The sequence below is a fragment of the Vespula pensylvanica genome, chromosome 13 (genome assembly GCF_014466175.1).
Source record: "Vespula pensylvanica isolate Volc-1 chromosome 13, ASM1446617v1, whole genome shotgun sequence".
NCBI lineage: Eukaryota > Metazoa > Arthropoda > Insecta > Hymenoptera > Vespidae > Vespula > Vespula pensylvanica.
The window spans coordinates 2,361,944-2,387,904 of record NC_057697.1 but is presented as its reverse complement, the minus strand read 5'-3'; the positions used below and the strand labels follow the sequence as shown (position 1 = coordinate 2,387,904).

General features: G+C 31.1%; 3 protein-coding genes across 7 annotated transcripts; 1 reads left to right on the top strand and 2 right to left on the bottom strand.

Moving 5' to 3' along the window:
* Window positions 1-948: 948 nt before the first annotated feature.
* Window positions 949-16,406, bottom strand: LOC122633977. Of its 4 annotated transcripts, none has more exons than XM_043822481.1 (12): window positions 16,252-16,406; window positions 15,548-15,651; window positions 14,216-14,927; window positions 5,032-5,133; window positions 4,183-4,430; window positions 3,367-3,971; window positions 2,913-3,213; window positions 2,351-2,852; window positions 2,043-2,201; window positions 1,737-1,912; window positions 1,207-1,413; window positions 949-1,068 (listed from the first exon to the last, which is right to left on the bottom strand). In XM_043822481.1, the coding sequence occupies exons 5-12, from the start codon at window positions 4,295-4,297 to the stop codon at window positions 986-988; spliced, it is 2,148 nt and encodes a 715-aa protein (XP_043678416.1). In that variant the 5' UTR covers window positions 4,298-4,430; window positions 5,032-5,133; window positions 14,216-14,927; window positions 15,548-15,651; window positions 16,252-16,406; the 3' UTR covers window positions 949-985. The 4 variants fall into 4 exon arrangements, with proteins under 4 accessions (XP_043678416.1, XP_043678421.1, XP_043678417.1 ...); XM_043822486.1 differs by having other exon boundaries at window positions 949-1,065; window positions 16,252-16,405; XM_043822482.1 differs by lacking the exon at window positions 16,252-16,406 and adding an exon at window positions 15,957-16,079.
* A 290-nt stretch (window positions 16,407-16,696) lies between these two features.
* LOC122633979 (vacuolar ATPase assembly integral membrane protein VMA21 homolog) lies at window positions 16,697-18,029 on the top strand. Its single transcript, XM_043822488.1, has 3 exons — window positions 16,697-17,011; window positions 17,090-17,195; window positions 17,290-18,029. Exons 1-3 carry the CDS (start codon window positions 16,997-16,999, stop codon window positions 17,427-17,429), a joined length of 261 nt encoding a protein of 86 aa, XP_043678423.1. The 5' UTR covers window positions 16,697-16,996; the 3' UTR covers window positions 17,430-18,029.
* Window positions 17,416-25,752, bottom strand: LOC122633975 (97 kDa heat shock protein). Of its 2 annotated transcripts, XM_043822479.1 has the most exons (12): window positions 25,378-25,752; window positions 24,045-24,243; window positions 23,326-23,682; window positions 22,919-23,240; window positions 22,579-22,834; window positions 22,358-22,488; window positions 22,016-22,284; window positions 21,682-21,789; window positions 20,164-20,289; window positions 19,842-20,081; window positions 19,458-19,748; window positions 17,416-19,376 (listed from the first exon to the last, which is right to left on the bottom strand). In XM_043822479.1, exons 1-12 carry the CDS (start codon window positions 25,491-25,493, stop codon window positions 19,203-19,205), a joined length of 2,589 nt encoding a protein of 862 aa, XP_043678414.1. In that variant the 5' UTR covers window positions 25,494-25,752; the 3' UTR covers window positions 17,416-19,202. The 2 variants fall into 2 exon arrangements, with proteins under 2 accessions (XP_043678414.1, XP_043678415.1); XM_043822480.1 differs by lacking the exon at window positions 21,682-21,789 and having other exon boundaries at window positions 25,378-25,750.
* Window positions 25,753-25,961: the final 209 nt, after the last annotated feature.

Sequence of the window (25,961 nt, the reverse complement as noted above, 5' to 3'; positions counted from 1 at the left end):
AACTTTCATTACTGTCAGAAACGTACTAGAATAAATGAAGTATATAAGTTATTGAAACAGTATAATTATTTAATACATAAGCTTCTATTATATAATAATTTTATAATAATTATAGAGAATTATATTTCGTTCGATGTACTTTATTTTTAATGTTATTCTCATGTACACATATCTATATAACAGATTTTCGAATAATTCATGTATTATTTCCATCCAATTTGTAATTTTCCATACATATACTTTGTTATTATTACGATTAATATAATATATATATGTATATATATATATATATCAATAATATTAATAATATAATGATAATAATAATAATAATAATCGAACTTTCAGTGTTATACACAATTGTTTTGATAGCAATATGAAAGAGAAAAAACATACTCCCATTTTTTTTTTAAGAGAGAAGGCAGTAATATTTAACGCATATTTATCACATATTTCTTTATCATGCCTGACAAGATATAAAAAGAGAAAAAAAATGAGAGGTTGTTTGTTTATAAAAAAGATATGTTATATATATATATATATATAATTTAGTCGTATTCAATAAATAAATACGTTTTTTAGTTTTAGTCACAGCGTATTTTTTTTTACGATTCACTTGGAACTTATAAATAATTATTTTATTACGTGTTTCTCTTGTAAATATCGTGAATGAGTGAATAAGATTCTCTGTGGTATGAAAAAAAAAAAAAAAAAAAAAAAAAAAAAAAAAAAAAAAAAAAAAAATCGTCTCTATACATACATTTCTATCGAGATATACATATGCAATACGTACAAGAGTTTCTTGAATACGAGGAATATGAGTATTTCGATATCACTCTATAATTAATTAAAACTAAATATTAAAAAAAAGAAAAAAAAACAAAAGAATACGTATCCGCTTTAGCGACCTAGAGGTGAAGCACCATTGATCTTTAATTAGGGCATTTTTTGCTTATATATATATATATTTTTTTTTTACATGGGGTGTTTAATATCTGAATTGACCTTTCCTACCCATACCATTATGATAAACCCTCAAAGGTGTATAATTACCATTTCCATTTATGGCTGCTTAGTAAACAAAAGAAAAACAATTAAAATATTATTCAATATCGAATATTAAATTAAATTGTATCAAACTTTTTATATAGTTTTTGTATATACATATAGATATATATACAATTATTTCATAAATTATATAATATTTACCTAATACAATCGAGGGTGGTTGTTTCGGGCCTTGAACAGTTTGAGCATGGCATCGTGGTTTTAATAAACCATGATAAACGATGAAATATAATGCAGCAACGATTGCTGCAGCAACAGCCATGCAACGGAATAGAAATCTCAAAGAATCGATTGTACTAGCATTCTCGATGTTGATATAAGCCCCGATTACGGCACCAATACATCGACCTACATAATTATATATGTAATTTACATTTTCTATATGTTATTATGTAATTATAATAAAGAAATAGCTAAATAAATATTTATTATTATAAATGTTATGTAATAAATGTTTACTTAGTTATTATTTTCTTAAAGTTTTCATTTCTTGGCGAGATATTCATAATAAAAATAAAAGAAATGAGAGACCTCTGCAAATAATAAGAAAAAATATTCTTGGGAAGTATCATTAAAAAGTTTGTCAAGACTATCGGAAATCAATAAAGCATCCAATGAAAAGCGAACTAACTTTTCTTAACTTTCCTTTCGAAGATCGTATTCCTACTCACCAACACAAAAATGAGCAATCACAGGCAAAGCTTGAGCAGTTACTGTTAAATGACGAGGGACGAGATGTCTCAGATAAAGAATGGCGGTTACCCACATAATACTTAATGTGAATACTTCTAAACCTTCGGAAATTAAGGACCACCATGGTCCTCCGACAAAACTGAGTCCAGTAAATCTAAAGGGAACAATCGAGAATAAATAAATGAAAGGAAAAAAGAAAAAATTAATTTTATAACAATAAAAGAATCCTTGAAAATCATTCGTTTAATTGAACTCCAAGAAAAAAGGAAGACTCACTTACTTACCTAATAATATAAACTATAAAGGCAGTGATGAGTAAATTATTATGACCATAATAATCAACAAGATGTTCAGATTTCCAAAGAAATAGAAAAGCCGGGACTGCTCCTACAGTCATAGCAACTCCGATGGATAAGCTGTCACCTCCTAGCCTTTGAAGATACCTACGTTTCAAAATAGATCTCAACAATTTCATTATTAATTTCCAAAATATATAATATTCATGAATAAAAATATCCATCATATATAAATATTCAAATTTCATTCTTGAAACGTAAGAAATATCAATAATATTAGAATAAATTTCACTCACAGAGGTAAATAACTATCCATGGCACTCCAGAAGGTACCCATAACCATAAGGATAATGACAAGAGCAGCGGTCTCGCTACCATATCTTTTAATAGCACTCATAGGCAAGGCTAACATTCCACTTCTAGTATGCCACCACCATTCGGGTGGACTAAGTGGCATACTATTTGCTGCTAAAGCAACGATTGCTACGAGAAGCATCAGTCCAGCATGAATCAAGATCGGTAAATAATAAATCGTGCTTGCACCTTCTAAAAGAGTACTGAGGTAACCAGTGAGTGAACCAAATATAGAAAATCCAAGAGAACCGAATACTAATTGTCGACCAACGTCTCCACGACCTGACGAAGTCTCTTGTGTCGCTATCACGACTGCTGCATCGACCAAGGCGATAGCAGTTGTTGGGAAAATATCAGCGATAGATCGAATTACCAAATAGGTCCAGAATGTTAATTCAGCGAGCTCGGACGGTTGTGAACATTGACTCTCAGTTAATATGCTACCTAAAGTTATCAAAAAGATATTTTCATAGACGATACAACCTTATGTTTGTATTTGTATACCTGGAGTTACATAAGGATCCTTCAAATCGCATTCTATCGTACAAGTTTGATTGTACTCTGCCATTCTCGTCTCAAGTTCAGGCGGTATTCGACAATTGAAATATTCTGTAACGGGATACGCACACCAAGCTTCTCTATCTTCCGCATTTATAGCTTGTTTTAGACTGACGTTTAGAGCTAAGTCTTCGGAGTATTCTGTATATACGTGACAAACCACGTTATCGTCATCTTTGAAACAAAGATGGGGTGGTTCATTCTCGGGTATTGCAAATCTACGTGTTCTTTCGGATCCTTCTAAATCCTACAAAAATTATTAATACTAAATAATGTACCATATACTATAGAAAAGGAAAATCAAAAAAAGAAGGAAGTAACTTGGTTCCGTCGTTCTATGATTCGTTCTATAATTAAAAAGGAAGTAACTAGATTTTGATCTCTCGATAGCTAATCTTACCTGAACAACGTAATTCACTCCAATATCTAGAGGAGTAACGGTCGTATCAGCACTACCTTCTTCATCGATTTCTGACTCGACAGTCCGATAAGACGAAGATTCCTCCTCGGATTCCGATGATTGCCATCGTTTCGTCGCAATCGGATAGCAAGCATAATTACAGTTCTCTAAAAGCAATATACCGATCTTGTCCTCGTCAGACCAACGATGACAATCCATATTTTCCTTGCATCTCTCTTGCTGAACAGTCGCACCAGTTTCATCACAACTAAATTTTAAACCTGGACTGTTTGCAATCGATGGATCGATCATTTCTATGATTATTGATGACTCCATTTTGTCAGTTGACGGTAAAAGCAGCAAGGCTGCGTAGAAGAGAGCTGAGAGGACGCAACAAATAGCTATCATTACTCTCAAATATCGACCAGTTGATGATTTTTCATTTTTTCCTTGATGTCCAGCGAGTTTATCTGCTATCGGACCGGCTACAAGCGGTCCAAGAATTGCTACAGCTGGTGAGATCATCGAGATCAATCGTATCTCTTCTATGCTCAATCCTATTTCTTGCATATGCAGTGGAAGAAATGGGAAGAGACTGCCCAATCCTATCGTAAACGTAAATGTCCTCAACATTATTTTTTTGACGTTAATATAATTGAGTAATATTGGTAGAATGGAACGGAAACACATTGGTAAGATATAATAGAATTGATCCAAATTACATATAAATGATGAATTTCATTTTTATAACTTAAATCGTTTCGATCACGAATGACCTTCATAAAAAAAAATTGAAAAGATACGTCGAACGCATACCTCCAAAAAAGAAGAACAAGAGACATTTCAAAGATATCAGATTCGTGTTGATGAATCTTTTCTGAGGGATGTCCTTCGGCAACTCCATCCTTTCGGTTGAGACTATCATCGCCATTATTAACGGTGAGACTCACTTAACTTTTTTCCAGAGAGCAAATATTTACGGATGTTCAACGATTCGAGGTCGTCGACACTAAGCCAGACGTTTTCCTCCTGATTCCGTCCACTTTGTTTGCCTTCTCATAGACCTGAAGTTTATATTTCATCGTTTTATATAATTGCAAGTGTACGAAACTCTTTTTTAAAAATTAAATTTTAATATAATCAATTTAATTAAGTCGGTATTAATGTCACAAAAAATTCTGTATTTAATTTTAATTAATTTCTTAATTAGTTATGTTTATTTAAAATTAGTTTTTATAATTATATATGCAAATTATTAATTATCCCGCCTAAAAATATGCAATATTTCATGCAATGTCGATAATATTGCTTGCGAACGCCATCTATCAGTATGCAACTTTTTTTATCCCTCGTAGTATGCAACAACAGTTTACAAATGTGTACCACGATATTGCATACTCTGAGGGATAAAAAAAATTACTTACCGATAGATGGCGCTCGCAAGCCATATTATCGACGATGTCTGAAGTGTTGCTTATCTCCAGGAGTAACAATTAATATTTTTATAAATAATTATATATCAGCCTAAATTATTTATATAATCGTTCATTATAATCTTAATAATTCTGTGTACATTTTTAGCTGAAAAATATAATTAAGAGTACAATATAATATTAAAAAGATAGATTAATTTTTAATAAATAGGATAATTAATGTTTATCTTACGCCATTTACAAGTGCATTTCAAAGCCAATTTCAAGGAAGGAATCCAAAAGAAAATTATCTGCATATTTTCGTGATGTTGAACTGACAATTGATTTTGCTTTACTGAAAACATAAAGGATATATAATACTTATATGTCTATATGAGGATTAAAAGTATATTCTTTACTTGTACATCAAACGGATGTTTATATTTCTCAAAGGGGCTACCTTTGGCAATGCTAGACTCAGAAGAATCCGTTCGAATGAACGAAACTGTCATGCGGATCGCGTACTCAATGGATTGTAATCAAGGCAGGAAGACGTTCTCACCTAGCACGCGTTCATGCGAGCGACATGAAAGGTGCCGACTAAAAGACGAACGTCAAAAAGATAGGGTTGTTGTCTTTAAGAAGGCAAAGGAAATCGTGACGTGATATCGATCGATTGATCTTTGATCGTTAACCTTAATAAGTAACACTTCCTTCCTGTCTATTATTATAAAAAGACATCATCATAAATTATCGGAATAAATATTAGTAAAGTTAACAATCAATTACTACAAATGAAATTATGGTTATAAAAGATTATCGATTAAATGATAATCAATGAAAAAATCGATTGTTATTATTTTATAAATTATTTAAGTATATAAAAAATAATTTATCCTAGAGATTGTTATTAATAAATTAAGACAATTATTTATAAATGGAAAAAAATTAGATAGTTAAAAAAATAGGTAATTCACTAACAAACCTCTACATTTAATCGTGTAGATTTGTAAAGGATACAGTTGGAAGATCGAAAAGCTATTTTTCTTGATTAACAGCAAATTGGATCGATTCGAATGTAATTTAATAATATCTTGAAAGTAAAGTGAAAGAACTTCCATTTCATTTTTAATCATTGTGAAAAACTCCTGAGTGTTCGCGTGAAGTGTAATTAACGTGATAATTCGTCGCATTTAAAGAGAACATTATCATTTGAAGTAATATATATATTGAATGGTCCATGTAAAGAGTATTACGAACTGTCTCCAGTAAAATTATTATAATCATCGATTTTAATTTATATATATATATATGTGTGTGTGTGTGTGTATATGTGTATATATACAATGGTACAAGAATGATTAATCGTTCGAGAGATGAAAAACTTCTACATATTTTTTCATATTTCACTCGTTTTAAATGTTTACGATAGTTTAATAAAAACAATTTACATGAACCACTTAATGCAAGTACTAAGTTACCATTAACGAAGAAAGACTTGTAAAGCGATGAACGTGGAAGATGCTGCGTGGAAGATCTCTACGTCGTCGTTGTCGTCGTTATCGTCGTCGTATAATGAATGTGTGCCAAGGTAAACACGCGTCCGTACTTTGTTACGTTCGTAGAGACGCGAGTATTATCGAATCAATGAATCTTCTCTCTCTCTCTCTTTCTCAAATACACAAAGTGTTATGTATAATCAATCCAAAACATTGAAGTTGTTTACAACAGACATAATAGTGAGGCATCGTCATTTATCATCTATACAAATTGCTCCTTAATTTATACTGCCAATTTCGTAGAAATAACCAAGTTTCTGATAAACAAATATTTCTAAAGAAAATTTCACATATAAATTGATCTTTCTTAAATATATTTTTAAGGTTTTTAATTATTAAGAAAGAAAAATATATTTTACTTCCGTCATCTCTATCCCCTCGTTTAAGAATAATATGAGGATAGAAGCCCTAAACTTTACCATGTTTTTTTCCTCGATTACTACTTAATATACAAAAGTTCTTCAGGCAAAGAACATTATTTAACAAATAATAACAACAAAAATTCGCATGGTGGCTATTTTGCCCTTAATTATTCAATTAGTCTTTTCTTTTTTGAACGAGATATAAAACTTATTTATAAATTATAGAAAATTTCTATATTCTAAATTTATGCTAAACTTATTCTAAATTTATTCTTATTCTACGTTTTATTTCTTTTAGAAATATTCAAATATACTTATACAAAAACTTCAATATAAAATTTCGAACCAATCTAAATTTTCTTATTAATCCCTTCTATATTATAGAAAATGTAGGAATGTAATTAAATAACCTCTGACCATTCAATTTTTTTCATAAGAAAAAAATAAAAAAGGAAAAAAACTACTTTCAATCTAATTCTCATATACTTTTGGTTCGATCTAAGTACTTAGATACGATCGCAGTAAAACGTTACCATCTCGTATAAAAGACTCCAACAGAGAAGAGCCTTAAAAGTAGAAGAGAAAAGAACGGGATATGGTCTAAGAGTGATTACGTCGCTCTGGGTAATCGTCGATGTTACGAGAAGAGAGGGATCGGAGACGAACATACACATTCATACACATGCACACATATACATAGATCTTATGACAACGACATACTTGGCCACCTAGTTCACGTTTATATTCCGTTCCTCTTTCAGTACCTCTTCCTACGCCTCTTCACAATTAAATGTCCGTCTCCTTCATTCAATCGTATTCTTCATTCGTACGTATGCACCTACGTTCTTCAACACGGTCAGCAACCGGCTTTGTAAGAACGGACATGACGAATAGATTCTCGTGGCAACTCGTAGAAAAGGATATATCTTTTTTCTAACAAGTTCCTATAGACTATACTGTACTGTACTGTACTGTACTATACTATACTATACTATACTATACTATACTACTACTTTACTATTATGCATTTTCAACGAGTTTCGGTGAATGTTCCTACGAGCACTCTTCGTCCTTACAAACTGTACGAGACTAAGTTCTGCTTTTTTCTTTTTTTTTCCTTGTTTCTTTTTTATCTGCCCGTTGGCTGTCTTCGAATCGTTCCTGACGTGAAAGCCTTCTTGCATTTTTCTGAACAGTTTCTCTCTTTTTCTTTTTGTTCGTATATTTTTCTTTTATTCGTACAACGTACAACGTATTCGGTGAAGTAGACATATTTATATAAAAATCAAAGATATTTTTGTTGTAGAATAATTTTGAAATCTTATCAGTTAAGAGATCTGTCTTCGTTGATAACAATATTTGCAATTAAAAAACGACGATCAAAGATTTCCTATTATTTTTTTTTCTTTTGTTTTTCTTTCTTTCCTAATTAGTCTCAGCAACAACATGAAAGCTACATGTACGTATGTATATATGTATGTATTGCATCTATGTATCCAGAGATAAAGCAAACAAAGTACGATACACACGAGTAGAGTTGGTGGTACGAGTCAACGATGAGTCCGACATTATCCTAACGGTAGTATATATTGTTGAGTTTCCGTCATAGTTGAGTACTCTTCACTCGCATCGATCTACTTCGTCTACGTAGGAAACCGAACCGTTGATAACAGAGTAGTGATATTCGCGCGAGCACGCATAAGAGATACGATATTGGTCTATGTGAAGTGGATAAAGGGTTCTGAAGGCTCCTAAAATGAGACGATTTTACATCGAAAGTGCATCCTTCTGATTCGTTCTGTTATATGAGAAAGACAATAGGTGATATTAGATAGACTGATGGAAATCCATTTCACTCGGATACCAAAAAAAAAAAGAAAGAAATTTAATATGCTTTTCTTTTTTAATACAATGCTATAAGTAAAAGTGATACTTTTCTAAAATACTTGTAAAAAAATACTATTTGTATATAAAAAAATCGCACAAAAAAAGTATATTAAAAAACCAATTGTTTTTCTTTTTTAGATTAATTTTTCTTTAAATTAAGAATTAATACATAATTTTAAAAAATTCATCGTAAACAATGTATCTACTTTTCTTTTTTTATCGCTTTATCAAAAATTTCTATATTACTTTCTCAACTTAGGCTACATAATAACTAACACAATTATTCTATCAATTTCTATTTTGAAACGGGTCAAGTGTAAAAATCATTTACGCTTTCATCGAGTCGCTGTAAATGTTAACTAAACAAGAAAGGAAAAATCTTCCATAAGGAGAAAGCGAATAAAATAAGTTGCGTTATGTGTAAAGATCGCGAATGGGAACGTATTGATACTAATTGTATCAATTAACTTCACACGCAACTATTGTAGGACCCAGATGAAGCTATGAGTATGTCCTATACTCATTCTAATTCCTAAATTGGAAGATTAGATTTTTTAGAATTAGGTATTGCATTTTTTTTCTAATTTTTAATTCGTAATATTTCTAATTTATTTTTGTTTCATCTTATTGTTAATAATATCAATTCTCTTTTTCTTTTTTCTTTGGTATATAGATAGGATTGTCCTCAATTTTGACAAATGTAAGAGAATTATTTTTAGAATTTATGGCATATCCCCTACTATACCGACGATCCGTGAAAATATTCGCAGTCTGGACGATACGGAATGAAGAATGACGTAATTGGCAACCTGTTCTCGATGACGCAAGATCTATCTCGTACGGAGGACATCGATATCATGATGGGTAAAAAAGAAACAAAAAAAGTAAAATTATTTACTGCAATGATTTACAAAAATAAAAATTAGAAGATCTACATTTGAAAATCAATAATAACTCATTTTTCTTATTTGTCTCTAATCCTATGATAAAATTAATTCTTCTATCGATCTACTATAATGTATTGACTTATAAATTAGAAAAAAGAAACGATAACATAGATTCTGTAACAATTTTTTTATATTTTCTAAATAAATTATTTCCTTCCCGTTTTTATATTTCTGGTTAATTACATAAACTAAAATTAATAATCTATCATATTATGCATTGACCTACGAATAAGAGAAAAAATCGATTCTATTTAAAAAAAAAAAAATATTATTAATTCCAAATGAAGGAGAATACGAAAAAGGTCAGAATATATCACTTCGGATAGAAAGTCTCTCGAGAATCCTTGTCCGAGTTAGTTGCCAAAGAGATGTGATTATGTGCCAAATCCTATCGTATTCGAATCGACAAGGTATAATCCATTTTATTATCTCTATGTCGAGTTACAAGCACGTGTTTATGCTGACGAAAGAAGACTTACTGGTGTCACGAAGAAAGCCTACAGTTTGTCTACGTGTGTCCCCATTAACTTTAACTTTAAATAATAATACACAATATAATTCTTTTATACACGACGTTGACATTATCACAACGATGTCATAATCACTATATTATGATTCTAATGTCAACCATTATATTCATTAAATTTACTCTTCATACAAATTTCTCTGCTTTTTATTTCGTATTAATTATTCGATTAATTAGAACTTTAATTTAAATTGAATAAAATCAATGTTCAATATAATAATTATACTCTTTTCTCACTTGTCGTTAAGTTAAAATAGAATAATAAGAATAAATAGAATATTATAAGATAAATGGTGAGCGAAATTTTTTCAAATTTGTCACACTTACAATTAATATAGTGTGAAAATTGAATACATACGTATATACAATACATTCACGTATGTCCCCAGACGTTTTACTGCTTCAGGGTCATTCCTATAGACGACGATGACGTTAGGTCGTTCTAAAACGTTTCTTTTCAATTCGAACGAGTGAAGCAAGAGAAATAGAAAGAGAAAGAGAAACGTCGAGACAGATTTCACGATCGATGAGAATTATTCATTCAAACAGTCGCTCTGCTGGACATCTAATTCAACTCCATCTCTTCTTTCTTCTTCTTCTTTCGACTGTTTTACCCTCTCCAACCCTTCTTGCAGTTTCAACTCTGTTAGTTGCCTCCCCTTTTCTTTTCTTTTCTTTCCTTTCCTTTTCTAACGATCTGTCTCTCTCTCTCTCTTTCTTCTCCCCTTTTTCTTTGTATCATCTTTATATCTTGATCCAAAAAAGCAGAACCCTTGAAATGATCTCAAACGATGGCATGAACTCGTTCTTGGAATATATTATATTTTCGTGCGTAGAAAATATTTTATAACTGGTGAATAGAAAGAGAACATCTATGCAACGATTATACAATTTTTTTTCTTTCCTTAATCCCAGCTGCTCGGTGCAACTTTTGCGATATGATAATCCATCGACTATCGTAAAATTATCAATATTATTTGAGTAGATATGATTAAATGTTGATTAAAATATTGTGATTTGTATTAGATAGAGGCTCGACTAAATTTCAACATTTTCAATTATCTTATTAATAAGAATGATTTCTTAATAATAATTTTTATCTGGTAATAAAAATTAAAAACAAAATTGTAATTTTATCAACAAATTTCTTTTTTTTTCATCATAAATATGACATAAACAAACAAATATGTAAGTAAAATAATCTTTGAAAAAATTATTTTATGGTAGAATATATTTTTTCTCTTTCTCTCTCTCTCTCTCTCTCTCTCTCTCTCTCTCTCTCTCTCTCTCTTTATCTCTCTCGGCAATCTAAACGATCTAGATCGATTCTACGATCACGCACAAGCTACGCGGATTCAGGCTATCGGCATGTGGAGTAAGAGGGGGAATCGTACAGGGCGTCGGAGTGGTTATCGTTTATTTTCACCGGAGGTAAAACGTACAGGATGGCCAGCCGTGTATTTACCGCGGATAACGGAACCACGTTGGCTATGCTTGTGCCTTCTCGGTCGCACGGCTTCAAAAAGAGAAGAAAGATAAAGAAGATAGAGATATATGGATTTATTTTAAATAAACTAATATCAAAATATTTCATCATTTTTCCTAAAAATAAATGTAAATATTAATTTCGATATCGTGTATTTATATTAAAAAAAAGTATAGATTTATACTAATCTATATTATTATTAATTTATTAATAAATTTATATATATATATATATGATAATACTATTAGTATACATTTGTAAAATTGTTTAAAATACAAATATCCAAAGGATCAAAAATGTAAGTATCGATCGGATAACTAAAGAAAAAATATAAATACTATCGCTTTTCGTGATATTTTATAGAAAACATTTTTGCGAGTGCATTATGCAGTCATGTGTGAATACTCACAAAAAAATACGATGTTTTTCACTATGCTGATTATATAAAGAAACGCTTCATATGATGTAGTGTATGAATGTGTATATATATATATATATATATATATATATATATATATATATATTGTTCGAGAAAATGTCAGTGAAAAAAAATGAAATGAAATGAAAAGAAAGTTTTTTTGGATTTCTGTTCGGATCTACGCTTCGCACGCGAAACGTTTAGAACGATCTTGTTTCGTGCAAATAGTCGATTATTTTAAACGAGAAACATCACGCAATGTTAAATTCCAACATTGAATTCGATGTATCTATGAAAAGTATTTCATTGGATTAGATTAAAGATTTTTTTTAATTCAGTGAAAAATTTTAAAGGTCATTAGATAATTAATTAATTAAATTTTATGTCGATACCATTTGATATAACATGTGTCAGCAGTTACATGAAAGATCGCATGTGTTAAGAAATTATTCATAAAAAAATATGACATGTCACGAGTTTTTCAATTAAAAATTCAAATCATCTAATCCTTTTTCCTTTCATTTAATTATCGATCTTCTTTAGACATACATATACGTAATATAAATCTAAATAATTTTGAAATTATTCCAATATAAATATTGATTAATTAATCTTTGCAATCATACGATACTGTTTTCTTTTTATACTGAATTTATTTTATCGTATATTCCTATCCTATATTGGAATTCTTTAACTAACGGAAATGAATTATATCCCTCCTTCTCTCTCTTTCTCTCTCTCTCTCCCTTTCCTCTCCCTCTCCTCTCTCTCTCTCTCTCTCTCTCTCTCTCTCTCTCTCTCTCTCTCTCTCTCTCTCTCTCTCTCTCTCATATTTCCACAATTTTTTCTCATTCATCGATGTGATAGGTTCAAACAATTCTGCGAACGTTTTTGTATTCAATCTTGTAGAGTTGATGGAACGGAATGGTACACACTAGTCGGTCGATACGTAATCTCAAAGGTCACACACGATTCCTCTACGAGAAGAAGCCAAAGAACGACATAGAATTCTACCTTTACGTGTAGGAACTTTACAAGTTTTTCATATTCTTTTCAATAATTTTTCTAGAAAATGAGATCCATAAAAAAAAGAATCTCATAAAAAATTATATTAAAAAGAAAGAGAAAAAAAGATCTTCTTTTAATCTTAGTATAATATACGCTGGAGTATAGTTGGAGAACTCAACGTAATTGTTTTTTATTTCCGTATGTGAACCATCACGCGATATAATCATTATGGAATAAACGGGTCTTTGAATATTATGTTCGTTCGAGAAAAATGAAAGTACGCGTTATAACGACGTCACGTATACAATATCTCTTCGCTTGATTATAGAAGCTTTCGTCGCGAGAAGATGTTCCGATAATACATTCGATAAATATCATGAGAGAAGAAACTTAACTTCCTACTTTTTCTTTACTCTCATAAAATGTATTTTTAAATCATATGTTCTTTCACGAGTTACAATATTGAACTGTTTTTAACGTATCTCCCTTATAGATATTAATTATTCTTATTTGTTCATCTACTTTTTAATTTCGATTCAGCTTAAAAAATAAATTCCAAATCAAACTAATGAGAATATCAAGATCATTGATCGTATTGTTTATATTCGCACGAGAATAGCACGTTCGATCGGCGTGCTGCTAACAGAAAGGTAATACTGATTGCGAAAAAAAACGTAGAAAGAATGAAATATAGTAAAACGAAAGAAAGAATGAAAAAGCGCGCGTAAAAAAGTAGAAGAAGGAAGAGGGAAAAAAAGGGTTCCTCGTCGAACCGAAACTCCGGTTAGACCAGGAGGATGTCGTCCGTTAAAAACAATTGCTAACGATTCGGCTCGAAAAGGAGGTCACGCAGTTCGAACTGAAACGAAGGGTAGTGGTGGTGGTGGTGGTGGTGGTGGTGGTGGTGGTGGTGGTGGTGGTGGTGGTGGTGGTGGTGGTGGTAGTGGTGGTAGTGGTAATAGTAGTAGTAGTGATGGTGATAGTGACGGTGGTGATGGTGATGGTGGTGATGGTGATGGTGATAATGATTGTGATAGTAATAGAGAAGAGGAAGAAATAAGAGGAGGGAAGAGGAATGATCTGAGTCTAGCATTAAAACTAATACGTGTGTGAGAACAAATGAATAACGACAATGAGAGTGAATGATCTCATTCGTTGGGGAGAAACTACGATACAAATGAAAAGATTTATTCTAGGAAAAAAGAAAAAAAAAACACAAATACAGGATTACAATAACAGCTTACCTGAACAAGAGTTTGATGAATGGAATCGTGCTCTTTCCTTCCTGGTTCACGGTTCAAGTGGTAACACGAGAATGAAAAGAGACGTGATCGAGGATGAAAGGATACGGTAAAACGATAGAAAGAGAAAGAAGAAAGATACCAGTGAAAGATGGTAACAATTAGGAATAATCACGAAACGTCAGATCTATTATCTGAGAGCGACATCGTCGTCGATGATTCCAGCACAAAGTGCGCCGAGCGACTGTTGCGTCCCCGTCCCGGTTTGTACACGAGCCTTCCCCCTCTTCCTCTTATTCCCTGCCTGGTCTCTCGTATACGTCAATGCGAGTTGCGCTCTTCTAACTTCCTAGATTATTCTCTTGCCGTGTTCTATCAGTTAGCTAGGTAGCTACTCAGCTAGCTAGTTTTACTCATCAAAGAAGTTTCGTTGCTTTTTTTTTGGTAATATTACTGACTTACCTAAGTTCTTCTTTAACACCAGGCTGAGCTCGTTACAATTTTCTTTTTTTTCCATACACTTCGTTCTCCTCCTCTTCGTCATTCCTACCACCCATTTTTCCTACTCTCTCTTTCGTCTTGACCCGTACGTCGAGCTCAGAGAACGGGTGGCTCGATCTTCCGAGTTCAATGACCTCTTTCTAACGTAACGATCGGCTCCAGATTCGAAAGGACAATAAGATTTTTCTTATCATCACGGAGAAGTCTGAGAGACCTATAATATAGATTCCATCAGTTCTAACAGATAAATATGTATCAGTATAATTATGAAACTACTCTAAGTTAAAAACAATAAAATCTATAACTTAGTTTACTTTCATAATCACTATAATCATTCGATAATTAATTAATAATCCGTTTATATATATATATGTGTGTGTGTGTGTGTGTGTGTGTATATATATATTATACATGTTTCTAAATGGTGTTAAGTGCATACACATAATTGCATGCAACGTTTCTGCGAGTGAAGGGCCAGGATTTTCCAGGGAAATTTATGGCAAGGGCTTTGGGTTTAATGTTTAAACCACCTCATGACACCTGTCGAAGACATTTATGATACGCATTAACGATCGTAAATCATATAACTATACTCGACATGCCATAGTAATATATATAACCTTCATAGTAATAATTAAAAATAATGATATTTTTCCTTATTTACTTTTCAGCTATAATATAATTTTCTTTATTCATGAAATCCTCATCTGTTTTTTTCTTTTGTAAAGGTTTTATAAACAATGTAAAAGAACGACCAATAAAAGGAAATGTTTAATTATATGCATGTATAAGAATGACGTCATCGTAACGGAAATCATAAAATTAATTCTTTACCTGTAATGAATTCATTTGCATTTGGATTACGCGCTCTTAGGTACACTTGCACCTGCCAGTGGGTGTTGTGTGAACGTGCCCTGATGGATTTCACATGGAGATAGCTGTAAATTTATTTAACAAATTTAGGTTAGTTGAAGCCCACGTTGTTAAAATTCGATTATAGTTCGATATTACGTACATATTGAAAGTAAATAATCGAAATTATGCTTTCAGTGTTTATGTTTTCGAAAATATAAACAGCGAGGTCATTCAAGCAATATTCGAACTTCTCTAGTCGAAGTGTTTGATATATATATGTATATTAAAATCATTGGAATTTTGTTTCAATTATGGACAATATATATATTTTCTATTTACGTTTGAAAATACTAGGTCTATATTATAGAATCTTAGATTGTATTCTTACTTCGTTTTAAGACTACTATTCTATTTTTAGAATATACTGTAATCGATGATTCAATCAGGATTCCTAAGGTTGAAGGATCATTTAACCAGTTTAATGCAACAGTTATCGTTAAATCAGGAACGTAGCTCATTATATGCGTTTTCGATTAACCTCAATACTCTCTTTATGTGTGTCGTGCTTATCTTACAAGAGATACCTTATACTTCTGATGTTTATTTTGATAATGAAAGTTTCGTTTTGTAATAATTATCGAAAATAAAATATCTGGGTGTGAATACAATTAGAAATTATTTACCTTTAACTTGAATTCTTAACGCTTCTTAGATTCACCGCCATTTTTGTCATTGGGTTGTTACATGACATGGACCAATCACGATTGGTCTCTGAAAAGAACGAGATATCGATATAATAACTTAAATATATCGATGATTTTATTAATATAAATCATTGCGATCATATTTGTATTTTCAAATTAAAATATGTTGTTAATAAAATTTTCTTTTTTCTGTTTTTAAGTCATTTGTTAGACAAGAAAAATAATAGATAGTTCTCTTTGTCTTACACTAGAATTACATAAAATCTAATCTACTACGTATTTACAATAATGTATTTATTACAATAATATAATTTCTTGCATTTATGTGAATTGAAATTGTTTTTATATTGTATATTTTAAATCGTATAAATTTGGCGCCACTATTTGCAATGTTGGCGATACTGTATACACATAATAATTATTATACTAAAAGCATTGTACGTGAATACAGCTAAATCTTTTGCAGTCTATTACTAAGCCGGTTCTGTGATTAATATCCTGTAAAAAAACTGTAGAATAAGATTAATTTTCGTTCCAAGTTTCATTAATATCGGTTTAGTTGTTGACCTTTTATAACTGTGTACTTAAATACAGTATTATTTAATGTCATAATTTTGTTAATATAAATAAATATCATTATATTCTTGTTTGACCAATATTACTCGACAGGACGAATAGGACTTGTTTCTTTTTGCAAGTTACATTGGAATATATTATTTACAACATGTCGAATAAGAAGGTGAGTTTCATGACAGAAAAATATTGAAAATCATACTGATAAAATTCTATAAGGTTGATCAATATTTTCCTGTTTTAGGAATTATCAGAATTGCAAGTTTTTAAGACAGTATTATATTACTGTTTAGTAATAACAGTTTTACCTGTGCTGATATTCTTTATGAGCAAGATCTTTATATTCGATGGTATTAATTTAATAATTCTTATATATATATTTCTGTAAACATAAATATATCTTTGTCGGCAACAATTATCTTCTTTGGTATCATGCTTTTACAGGTTTATTGGGAGTAAATAGCATACCAAGCAATGTGTATTCAGCAGGAGTTACAATTGTGGTCTTACACATCTCATTAGGAGCCTATATATATAGAGCATACTTTGATGAACGGTCCAAGACGGAAGTCAAGAAAGATTAATCCTTTTATTAGTCCATGCATGCAATTTAGTACACTTCCATGGTTCATCTACATTTAATCACTGTCAACATATAATCAACCAAAAATGTGGTTTGCTCATATAATTTTAATATATAATTTACATAAGCTTTGACGATATTTAATATTCAAAGTTTGATTATATATGATACATTAGATGCATGATGTAGCAGAAATTAATATTATTTATATAATGAAAAAAATATTGAAACATTCCTGCTAAATTTAAAACTAAACTATTATATTTTTTATATTAATATAAATATTGGGAGTAGATGATTTAATTTTTAATTTCAGTAAACTTTTATTATTTAATATGTTCCAAAAATTATGTCATATTACGTCATATTACGATGATTGAATATAACATCAACAATAGTTATATATTCTTTTCAATTTCTTCTTTATTTTTATCAAGCATAAATAATAATGTTATATTATAATCAATGTATGTATGTGTGTATGTAAGGCATTTTTAAAATGAATAAAAAAAAATGTGTATGCCTTGCTGTGACCAGAAATCATCAAGATATTACATGTGTAAAAGTCATGAATAATCAAAAATAAAATGGCTGAGATGTACCAAAGCTTATTAATTATATACACATTGTCACTATGTAAAATTACAAGTATATCTAATTAACTAGGAACTAGAACTTTACTATTCCGGTACTGAAAGCTCAATTTTCATTACGAAAATTAATGAAAATAACAATAGTCCTTCCCTTCACTGTAATTGTTTTTCCTTAAGGAAGAGAGTAGCTTTTATAAAGCTACAGCTGCCTAATACTTACTCAATGTGACTACTATAGCAGGCTTGGTGAATTGAATAAGTGAAATATTAATTTATTTAAGTATCATAAATGCAACATAAATTTGTGTGACAGTAGATTTTCGCTGTCCGTTTTCGAAAACGATGGAATGAACAATACGTGTTATTTTAAATATATAAGATCGCCAGCGATGTTTCCTACTTCACAATTTAATTTAGTTAATTTTAATTTAACTTAGTATTAAACATTTTCACTGGCATTAGAATACTCAGGAGTCTCTTTTGAGTATCTCACTGGCAGAGCAATTTTCTTTATTAAATCGTGTCTTGGAAATTTATTAATAATATAATAAATCTCTCATAAATTTGTTATATTACCTAAAATATGTCACAAAGGTACGAAAAAGATGATACATGTATACAGGGTGGAATAAAATTTCTCCGAGTCGAATTATTTAAGACCGGTGATATTATTTTTATTATTCATTTAATGAACTTAATAAACTTCTAATATTTTAAATGATCTACCCTGTATACATATACTACATTAGTATATATCTATATTTCGTTTATGTGTATTATATATATATATAATATATATATATATTACAATATATGAATGACACGATAGTACGAATAATTCATTGTTTAATTACTAAAGCTATTCTCACCTTGGGTGTATTATTTTTCTGCATTTCCAAGACACTCGCTTCCGAATAACAAACGATCGCTCAACGAACTAGAAGTTTATCAGATTGACAATAATTAAAGGGAAATAAAACAAGAGGGAGAAAGAGAAATAGACAGACAGAGAAAGAGAGAAAGAGAGAGACAGAGAAATAGAAAAACAACATGTGCTGTCTAACTAAGTCATATCAGGCGCTTGTGTGACAATGATGAAGATGATTTCATAATGAAATATTCACCATTTCTCAATCTTGGTAAATTTAATAATATTAGAAAAACATAAATCGAGATGACTGTTACTCAACATCCATCTTTTCTTCTTCGGTTTGTGGTTGATGAGCGTCGCCCTGGCTATTCTGATTAGTACTCTTTTGATCATTGGCAGTTTTGTCCTTTGGTTTTTCCTCTTTAGGAGGTTCTACCTTAGGTTTAGGTTTATTCAAAACTGGCAATACAACGTTATCTAATGCCTACATAATAACAAATAAATAAATATCAATATATGTATATCCATAAAATTATATATAAAATATAATTTATTAGAAATTTACCTGTTTTTCCGAACGTATTTGGGATACAGTTACTGGCGGTTGTTGCGTACGTGGAGTACCTGCAAGTATTACGCGTTTCTCTTCCAGCCAAGCCCATTTCTCTTGTACTGTTTTCTCGATCTTCTTTATCTCATCATCCGTTAAGTGAGAGTACTTATCGTCCTTTCCAAAGGAAGCCTTAATGTTATCTATTCCCTTTTTAGCAAGTTGTAATGCACCTGCTAGTTCATCCAATACATGACCTCTTCCTTCGAATTCTCGTCTCCTTTCTTTTATTGGCTCACCTTGTGCCTAACCAATAAATAATCATCAATAGTTGACATGTTGTTACTTCAATATAATTATATATGTAATTTTTATTTTTATTTACTTCTCTTATAGTACCTTTAGGCGTGTAAGACGATCTATATAAACTTGTCTTTGACAATCTTCCCCTTCCTCGTAAAGCCAGATTTCAGTTTCATCTAACGTACGGCTAAGTGCATCTTTGTCAGTTTCCGCGACGAAAGTAGCTAATTGATAATCATCGGTTAGTTTAGCCCGTAAATCGTAAACGTATTCCTCTAATGCATTACGCGCATCGATACGTTCGTTCTCTTGTCTATCTTCAGCAATCATTTTACACTGTATATTAAAAATAAAAAACCTGAAGAATTAGATTGGTACAGCAGAGAATTTCTATTCCAAAAGGGAAAAAGAACAATACCTCTTTTTCTAAGGCCGCATCTAACTTTCTTTGAGATAGTCCATTAACATTTGCCTCGATTGGTAATTCGATTGTACGTACAGGAACTTTTTTCTTGCCTTTGCCATCTTCTCCTTTATCTTCTCCCTGAAACACATATAATTATATGATAATGTTGTTTCTTTTCTTTTCTTTTTTTTTTTTTTTTTTTTTTTTAAATATATTTACATCTACGATAGATAAAGAATAGGTCACGATAGTATAGGGTAGCGGTCGTATTAGGAAAACATTTACAAGAAAGCTTCGTTCTTTCAAACATATACAACTTCTTTTTTATATTTTCTTTCGACTTACCTTCATTGTACATTGCTTTCTTGCAACTTGTTTTCTTTTTTTTTTTTTTTTGGATTCTTGACATGTTAGTATATCAGGTTTATAATACAGAAACAAAACCATAACAATGTGTAAAGTATAAAAAAAAAAAAGCTTAGACAAGAACAAGAGAATTCGAGTTAGAAATCAGGGCTTGACGATCGTTAAACAAAGATGAGCACAAGGACAAGTTCTTATGCGTACAGTTTATAATTCGTACAGTTTCATTCCATACAAGAATATTAAAAAATGTAAAGAAATACGTAATTCATATGCCTGAATGTCTTAGTACGAATAGAAAACTGAATCCGCATTGCCTGCCTTTACAACTAATAATAATTCACACAACTACAAAATGGCAGTCATATGAAAAGATCACTGTCCCTTTTCCTTCTGCGACCCAATTTAAAGAATAGCAGAGCAAAGACAGACAGCACGGCTGACACAGCTGTATCTTGGACCCATATGCACTATATTTTTAGTATACATATATATATATATATATATCTCTAGAACTATTATAACATTTTTACTAATACTCCATGCTGATTAAAGAATGGAGATATGACTACTACAGACAATCCTTAAATGGTCGAGATTGCAGAAGAAATCGACACAGAGTTTTAAGATTTTAATATGCATTTGATTTTTCATGCAAGTGTGCTTTTCATTGTAATAATAAATATATATATAGTTCTAATACTCGTTAAATATATACACAACATGAAGAGAAATATATGGATTTTGTGCGACTAATTCGACGGTGATATCTAAATTTTTTAACGTACTCAATTACGTATGTACAACATGAAAGATGACATTAAATACGTTGTTGCATAACAATATGAAGTATGAGATTTGTTTCAGATATTGAAAAAGTATAAAGGAAATATTTTCAATTGATGAAATACGTGCAGAAATTTTTCATTGCACCCTGTAATGATAAATCAAATCACGATTAAAATACAGACGATGGATTCAATAAGAATCTAATTAGAGAGAAGACAATCAATGTCCTTAATATTTACGAATAAAAGGATAGTCACAACTCGTACAATGATATGACATAATGATGACCTAACTGAAGCAAATGTAAGAAATAAAATCAGCATAATTGCTGAAGAAATCTATGCGTATGGGTCCAAGTAGAGGTAGTGTGTCGCGTACCGAGCTGAACCAAGAAAGAATCCTCGAGGAGCAGGAAGGGGCAGAACCCCTAACATCTCTTCCAGCATTGTCAGCATCTGAGTTTCTTCGAGTCTTATCCATGCTCACCTAAACCACAACAAACTCACGTAATCATGCATCTGAAGATACATATAGTTGTTACATGAATGTGATTTTTTGCACCCTGTTAATGATCACGAATGGACAAATATATGATTATATTATTGATATATAATTATACATTATAATTATATCTTTAAATGTTCCACACATCATTATATAATTCGATAGAAAATTCATAAAGAAATCATCAAAATTATAAACGTAAATATACCTCTGGTGCTGGTGGTTCATTTGCTTGTGCTTCTTGATCAGATTTATCTTTCTTATTATCCTGTTGTTGTTGTTCGACGTCCATGTTATTTTGTTGCTGTTGCAATAATTTTTCTTCTTCCTCTTTCTCCTGTTGCGTTGGTTCACGTTTCTCCACGAGCGATGCCGACGCAATGGTAAGGATACCATTGAGATTTATCCTCACTTTTACCTTAACTTTCGAAGCCTCACCTTCTGGTGTTGGCTTCACATTTTTAATAACAAAGACACCTAATAAGAAGAACGAATGAGAACACTTTTTTTCATCTTAATTATTTAAGTCTTGTAAGACATAAATGCATACCAATATGTGTTTGAGGATGCGATGATGGAGGCATACTGTAGCTAGCTGTGAGCGTAAATGAATTTGAACGATAAAAAGTTAGCATCTTCGAAAACGGGATTGGATGATTATGTCCAAACACCTCCATTTCTCTATATAATATAAAAGATTGATACAAAAGATTGAAATATTTTTTTCTGTATTCATTTTTGAAATATTTATTAAGCTCTTAGGATATTTACCCTTCTTCTCCTTGAGTAGGATCCCATGTCAATTTCAATGGATATGGTTGTATATCGGTGACTGAAAATTCTCGAACCCTAACTGCAGGGCTGAGCATTGCACATTGCAATGCGCAACCACGAGAAACCGCCTCGTCCTGATTCAATGTTGTTGATATTGGACGACCAAATACTTCTTCAACTGCACGTTTCAATGCAGGAACACGACTAGATCCACCAGCTATTTCCATCGAATGTATGTCTTCTGGTTTTAGTTCTGTAATAAAATATTAGTAAATGATGTAACATTACTCCGTTTGGATAGGAAAGTATATTGTTTGGAATAATTGAAAATACTTACTAGAATCTGCTAGACATTGCCTAAGAGTTGATTCAACACGTTTGAATAAGTGAGCACACATAGATTCCATGTCAGCTCTTTTCATCTCACCGTGAACATCCTTTTCTTCCATAAAACATTCAATGTTAAGAGGAAGAGTAGTAGAATTGGCTGACATTTGTTTCTTCAATTTTTCTACTTCAGCAAGTAACCTTAAGTACGCCCGCGGACTTGTATGTGGATCTATGCGATATCGAGTCTGAAAATCTCTGCAAAAATGTTCTGCTAAGATAATATCTATATCTCTACCACCCAAATTACTATCAGCTGCACTAGCTAACATCTGTAACGAATATAAATGCACTATAAGTTTCAAAATAATTTGTTAATGTACTTATTTAATAAATAAGGTACAATACAATACAAACCTTGAGTTTTCCTTTATGGAAAGCACAAATACACACTTGTAAACTAGCATAGCCACAATCAACGAAAACTACATTTCTTGGTGCTGCTTCAGGAGCTGGTAAATCTTGTTTATAAATACCATAACATAGAGCAGTAGCAGTTGTTTCGTTAAACAATCTAAGGACATTTAGACCGGCAATACGTGCAGCATCAAGCAAAGCTTGCCTTTCAGCTTGCGTATAATATGATGGAACAGATATAACACAATCATTGACTGCTGTCTGAAGTGCCGTTTCAGAAGTATCCTTCAATTTTGTAAATAACATTGCAGTTATTTGTTCAGGTGAAAAAATATGTTCTTCTCCTAAATATTGTACCTATAAATAACGCGATACAAAAAATCTAAGCAAAGATTTAAAAAAAATTTTTATCAAATGTTTTATCAAATATTTATTGTTATATATTTGATTTCAACTAATATAAACTTTTATAAGGATTATAAACTGAATGAAATTCTGATTCATCATGCATAATATATGTTAAAATGATATAAATAAAATCTGAGTCCTCATAAACTGTAAAGTACTTGGAAAACTGCCAATTAATTCTCATTCTTCATTGCTAGAAACTACCAAACAGACTTGTGTAATATAATTTTATATTACAAATGTATAACAATGAAATTATTTATAGTACTAGAAGAATGAATGAACTTTTTTACAATCTAAATAAAGCTTACATGTATCCCAATATTTCCATCTGCCTGTTGGGAGCTTTTAAATGATAAACATTTAAGTTCACGCTGTACTTGGAGATCATTAAACTTTCTACCTAAAAGCCTCTTGAATCCATAAATGGTATTCTTCATGTTGGTTACCATTTGATTTTTTGCCGCTACACCAAGTATACGATTTTTTTCACTGAATGCTACACATGATCTGTAAGATAAAAAAATTGTTTTAATTTTTAATCATTTAATTTATAATTACTTATAATTTTTTTTGGAATAATTATTAATAAATATAATTATTAATACATATTAATAATAAATATAATAAATATTTCAGAGCTAATACAATTCTAGAAAATTCTCTCTTTCACCAGATCAATAATGTTTCTTCTAGAAAAAAAATGGTATGATGTATGATAATCATGATAAGCATTAGAAAAAATATGTTGTGTAATAAATGAGTGATATTTTTATATAACATAATTTATTTTTCATGAATTTTATTTCGTTATATTACACATATCATATGACACAATATACTGCTAAAATGTATATAACAGGTATATTCCTGAGTGTCACTGATAATTTTAGATGTGAAGACACGTGAAAAACGAAATAAAAGTCTAACATACAGTAGAGGGACATTTTTCTCGGAGTGTCACAAAATCGCATATTATCTTATAAACACGGAATATATTTGTTATCATTTAATACATCGTTGTTTAAAAAAAAAATAGATATCAGTGAATCATTACAATATAGGAAATCATATTAGAATTAATAAATTGACGATGAAACGAAGAAAAAAAATTTTCGAAATTTTTCGAACGAGAACGAATAGATTTATACGAAGGAAGAAAATGTAAAAGAATTTTATAGAAATTAAAAAAAGATTAGAAAATATTTTGATAAAAAAAATAAAAATAAATTTAAACGTAAAACTCGAAATGACTATATACGCAATTTACATCGAAACCATAAAAGAGAATGATCGTTGGCGAACCATCGGTATCGATCAAAAATGTAATTCGACGTTTTACCATTTTTGGTATTAGATGACGGAGCACCCATGATCTTCTTTGTCGACGATAGATGAAAGAAAATACCGTCGTAGAGATATTTTTACGGGAGAAAAATAAAAAGTATACGAATGAAAAGAAACCGGCATGTTAAAAGATCAGCGGTCTTTTCAACGATGAGAAAGGAAGAAAGAGAAAGAGAAAGAAAGAGAAAGAGAGAGAAAGAGAGAGAGAGAGAGAGAGAGAGAGAGAGAGAGAGAGAGAGAGAGAGAATCATAAAAAAGAAAACTACAAGATCTTACGACAAGAATGACGAAACTTACGGTGTGTTACGAAGACTATAATCATTGGCTATAGTCTCGATACCTCCCGCTCTTGCTACGGCTACATAACAGCTCTCATTTCCGAAGTCGATCCCGATCACGGACATAGCAGCCATGGCTGATTTCTTGAATTTGTACGATGTTCTCCTAACGACACTGTGTACACGAGTCAATTGGATTTATTTATTTTCTTTTTTTTTTTTTATATATTCTCAATCACTCTGTGTTAATGATTATCGACAATTTCGTAAGATAATGAAACGTAAATCGGACGTGATCGTTCGAGAAAATTTTCGGAATCTTAATTTCGTTAATAAAGCGACACACCGTCACAAGCATCCGCTCGCTCAAGTTGCATACGATAAACTGAAAGAGAGTAGCCTTCCGATCGTGACTGTGACGATAGCTTTCTGCTATAGCCCGCTGAAACATCATGGCGCTGGTTAGAGACTCTCTGATTGGTCAATAGTTCTCTCTGGAATATTCTGGAAACTTGCGACGTAATATCTTTCCGCAATGCAAACCGCATATGCGTTTTCTCGAACAATCGGTGACGATCGAATTTCGACGACATTCGAATAAAA

Excerpts from the sequence above, each read along its gene's own strand:
- LOC122633977 (XM_043822481.1), bottom strand. The coding sequence starts at position 4,297 with ATGGCGATGATAGTCTCAACCGAAAGGATGGAGTTGCCGAAGGACATC. Across the intron at positions 3,214-3,366 it reads GAGTGAATTACGTTGTTCAG|GATTTAGAAGGATCCGAAAG; the intron begins GTAAGATTAGCT and ends TAATTTTTGTAG. Across the intron at positions 2,853-2,912 it reads GGATCCTTATGTAACTCCAG|GTAGCATATTAACTGAGAGT; the intron begins GTATACAAATAC and ends TGATAACTTTAG.
- LOC122633979 (XM_043822488.1), top strand. Across the intron at positions 17,196-17,289 it reads CAAGATCTTTATATTCGATG|GTTTATTGGGAGTAAATAGC; the intron begins GTATTAATTTAA and ends ATGCTTTTACAG.
- LOC122633975 (XM_043822479.1), bottom strand. The coding sequence starts at position 25,493 with ATGGCTGCTATGTCCGTGATCGGGATCGACTTCGGAAATGAGAGCTGT. Across the intron at positions 22,835-22,918 it reads GCAATGTCTAGCAGATTCTA|AACTAAAACCAGAAGACATA; the intron begins GTAAGTATTTTC and ends ATTTTATTACAG. Across the intron at positions 19,749-19,841 it reads ATCGTCTTACACGCCTAAAG|GCACAAGGTGAGCCAATAAA; the intron begins GTACTATAAGAG and ends TTTATTGGTTAG.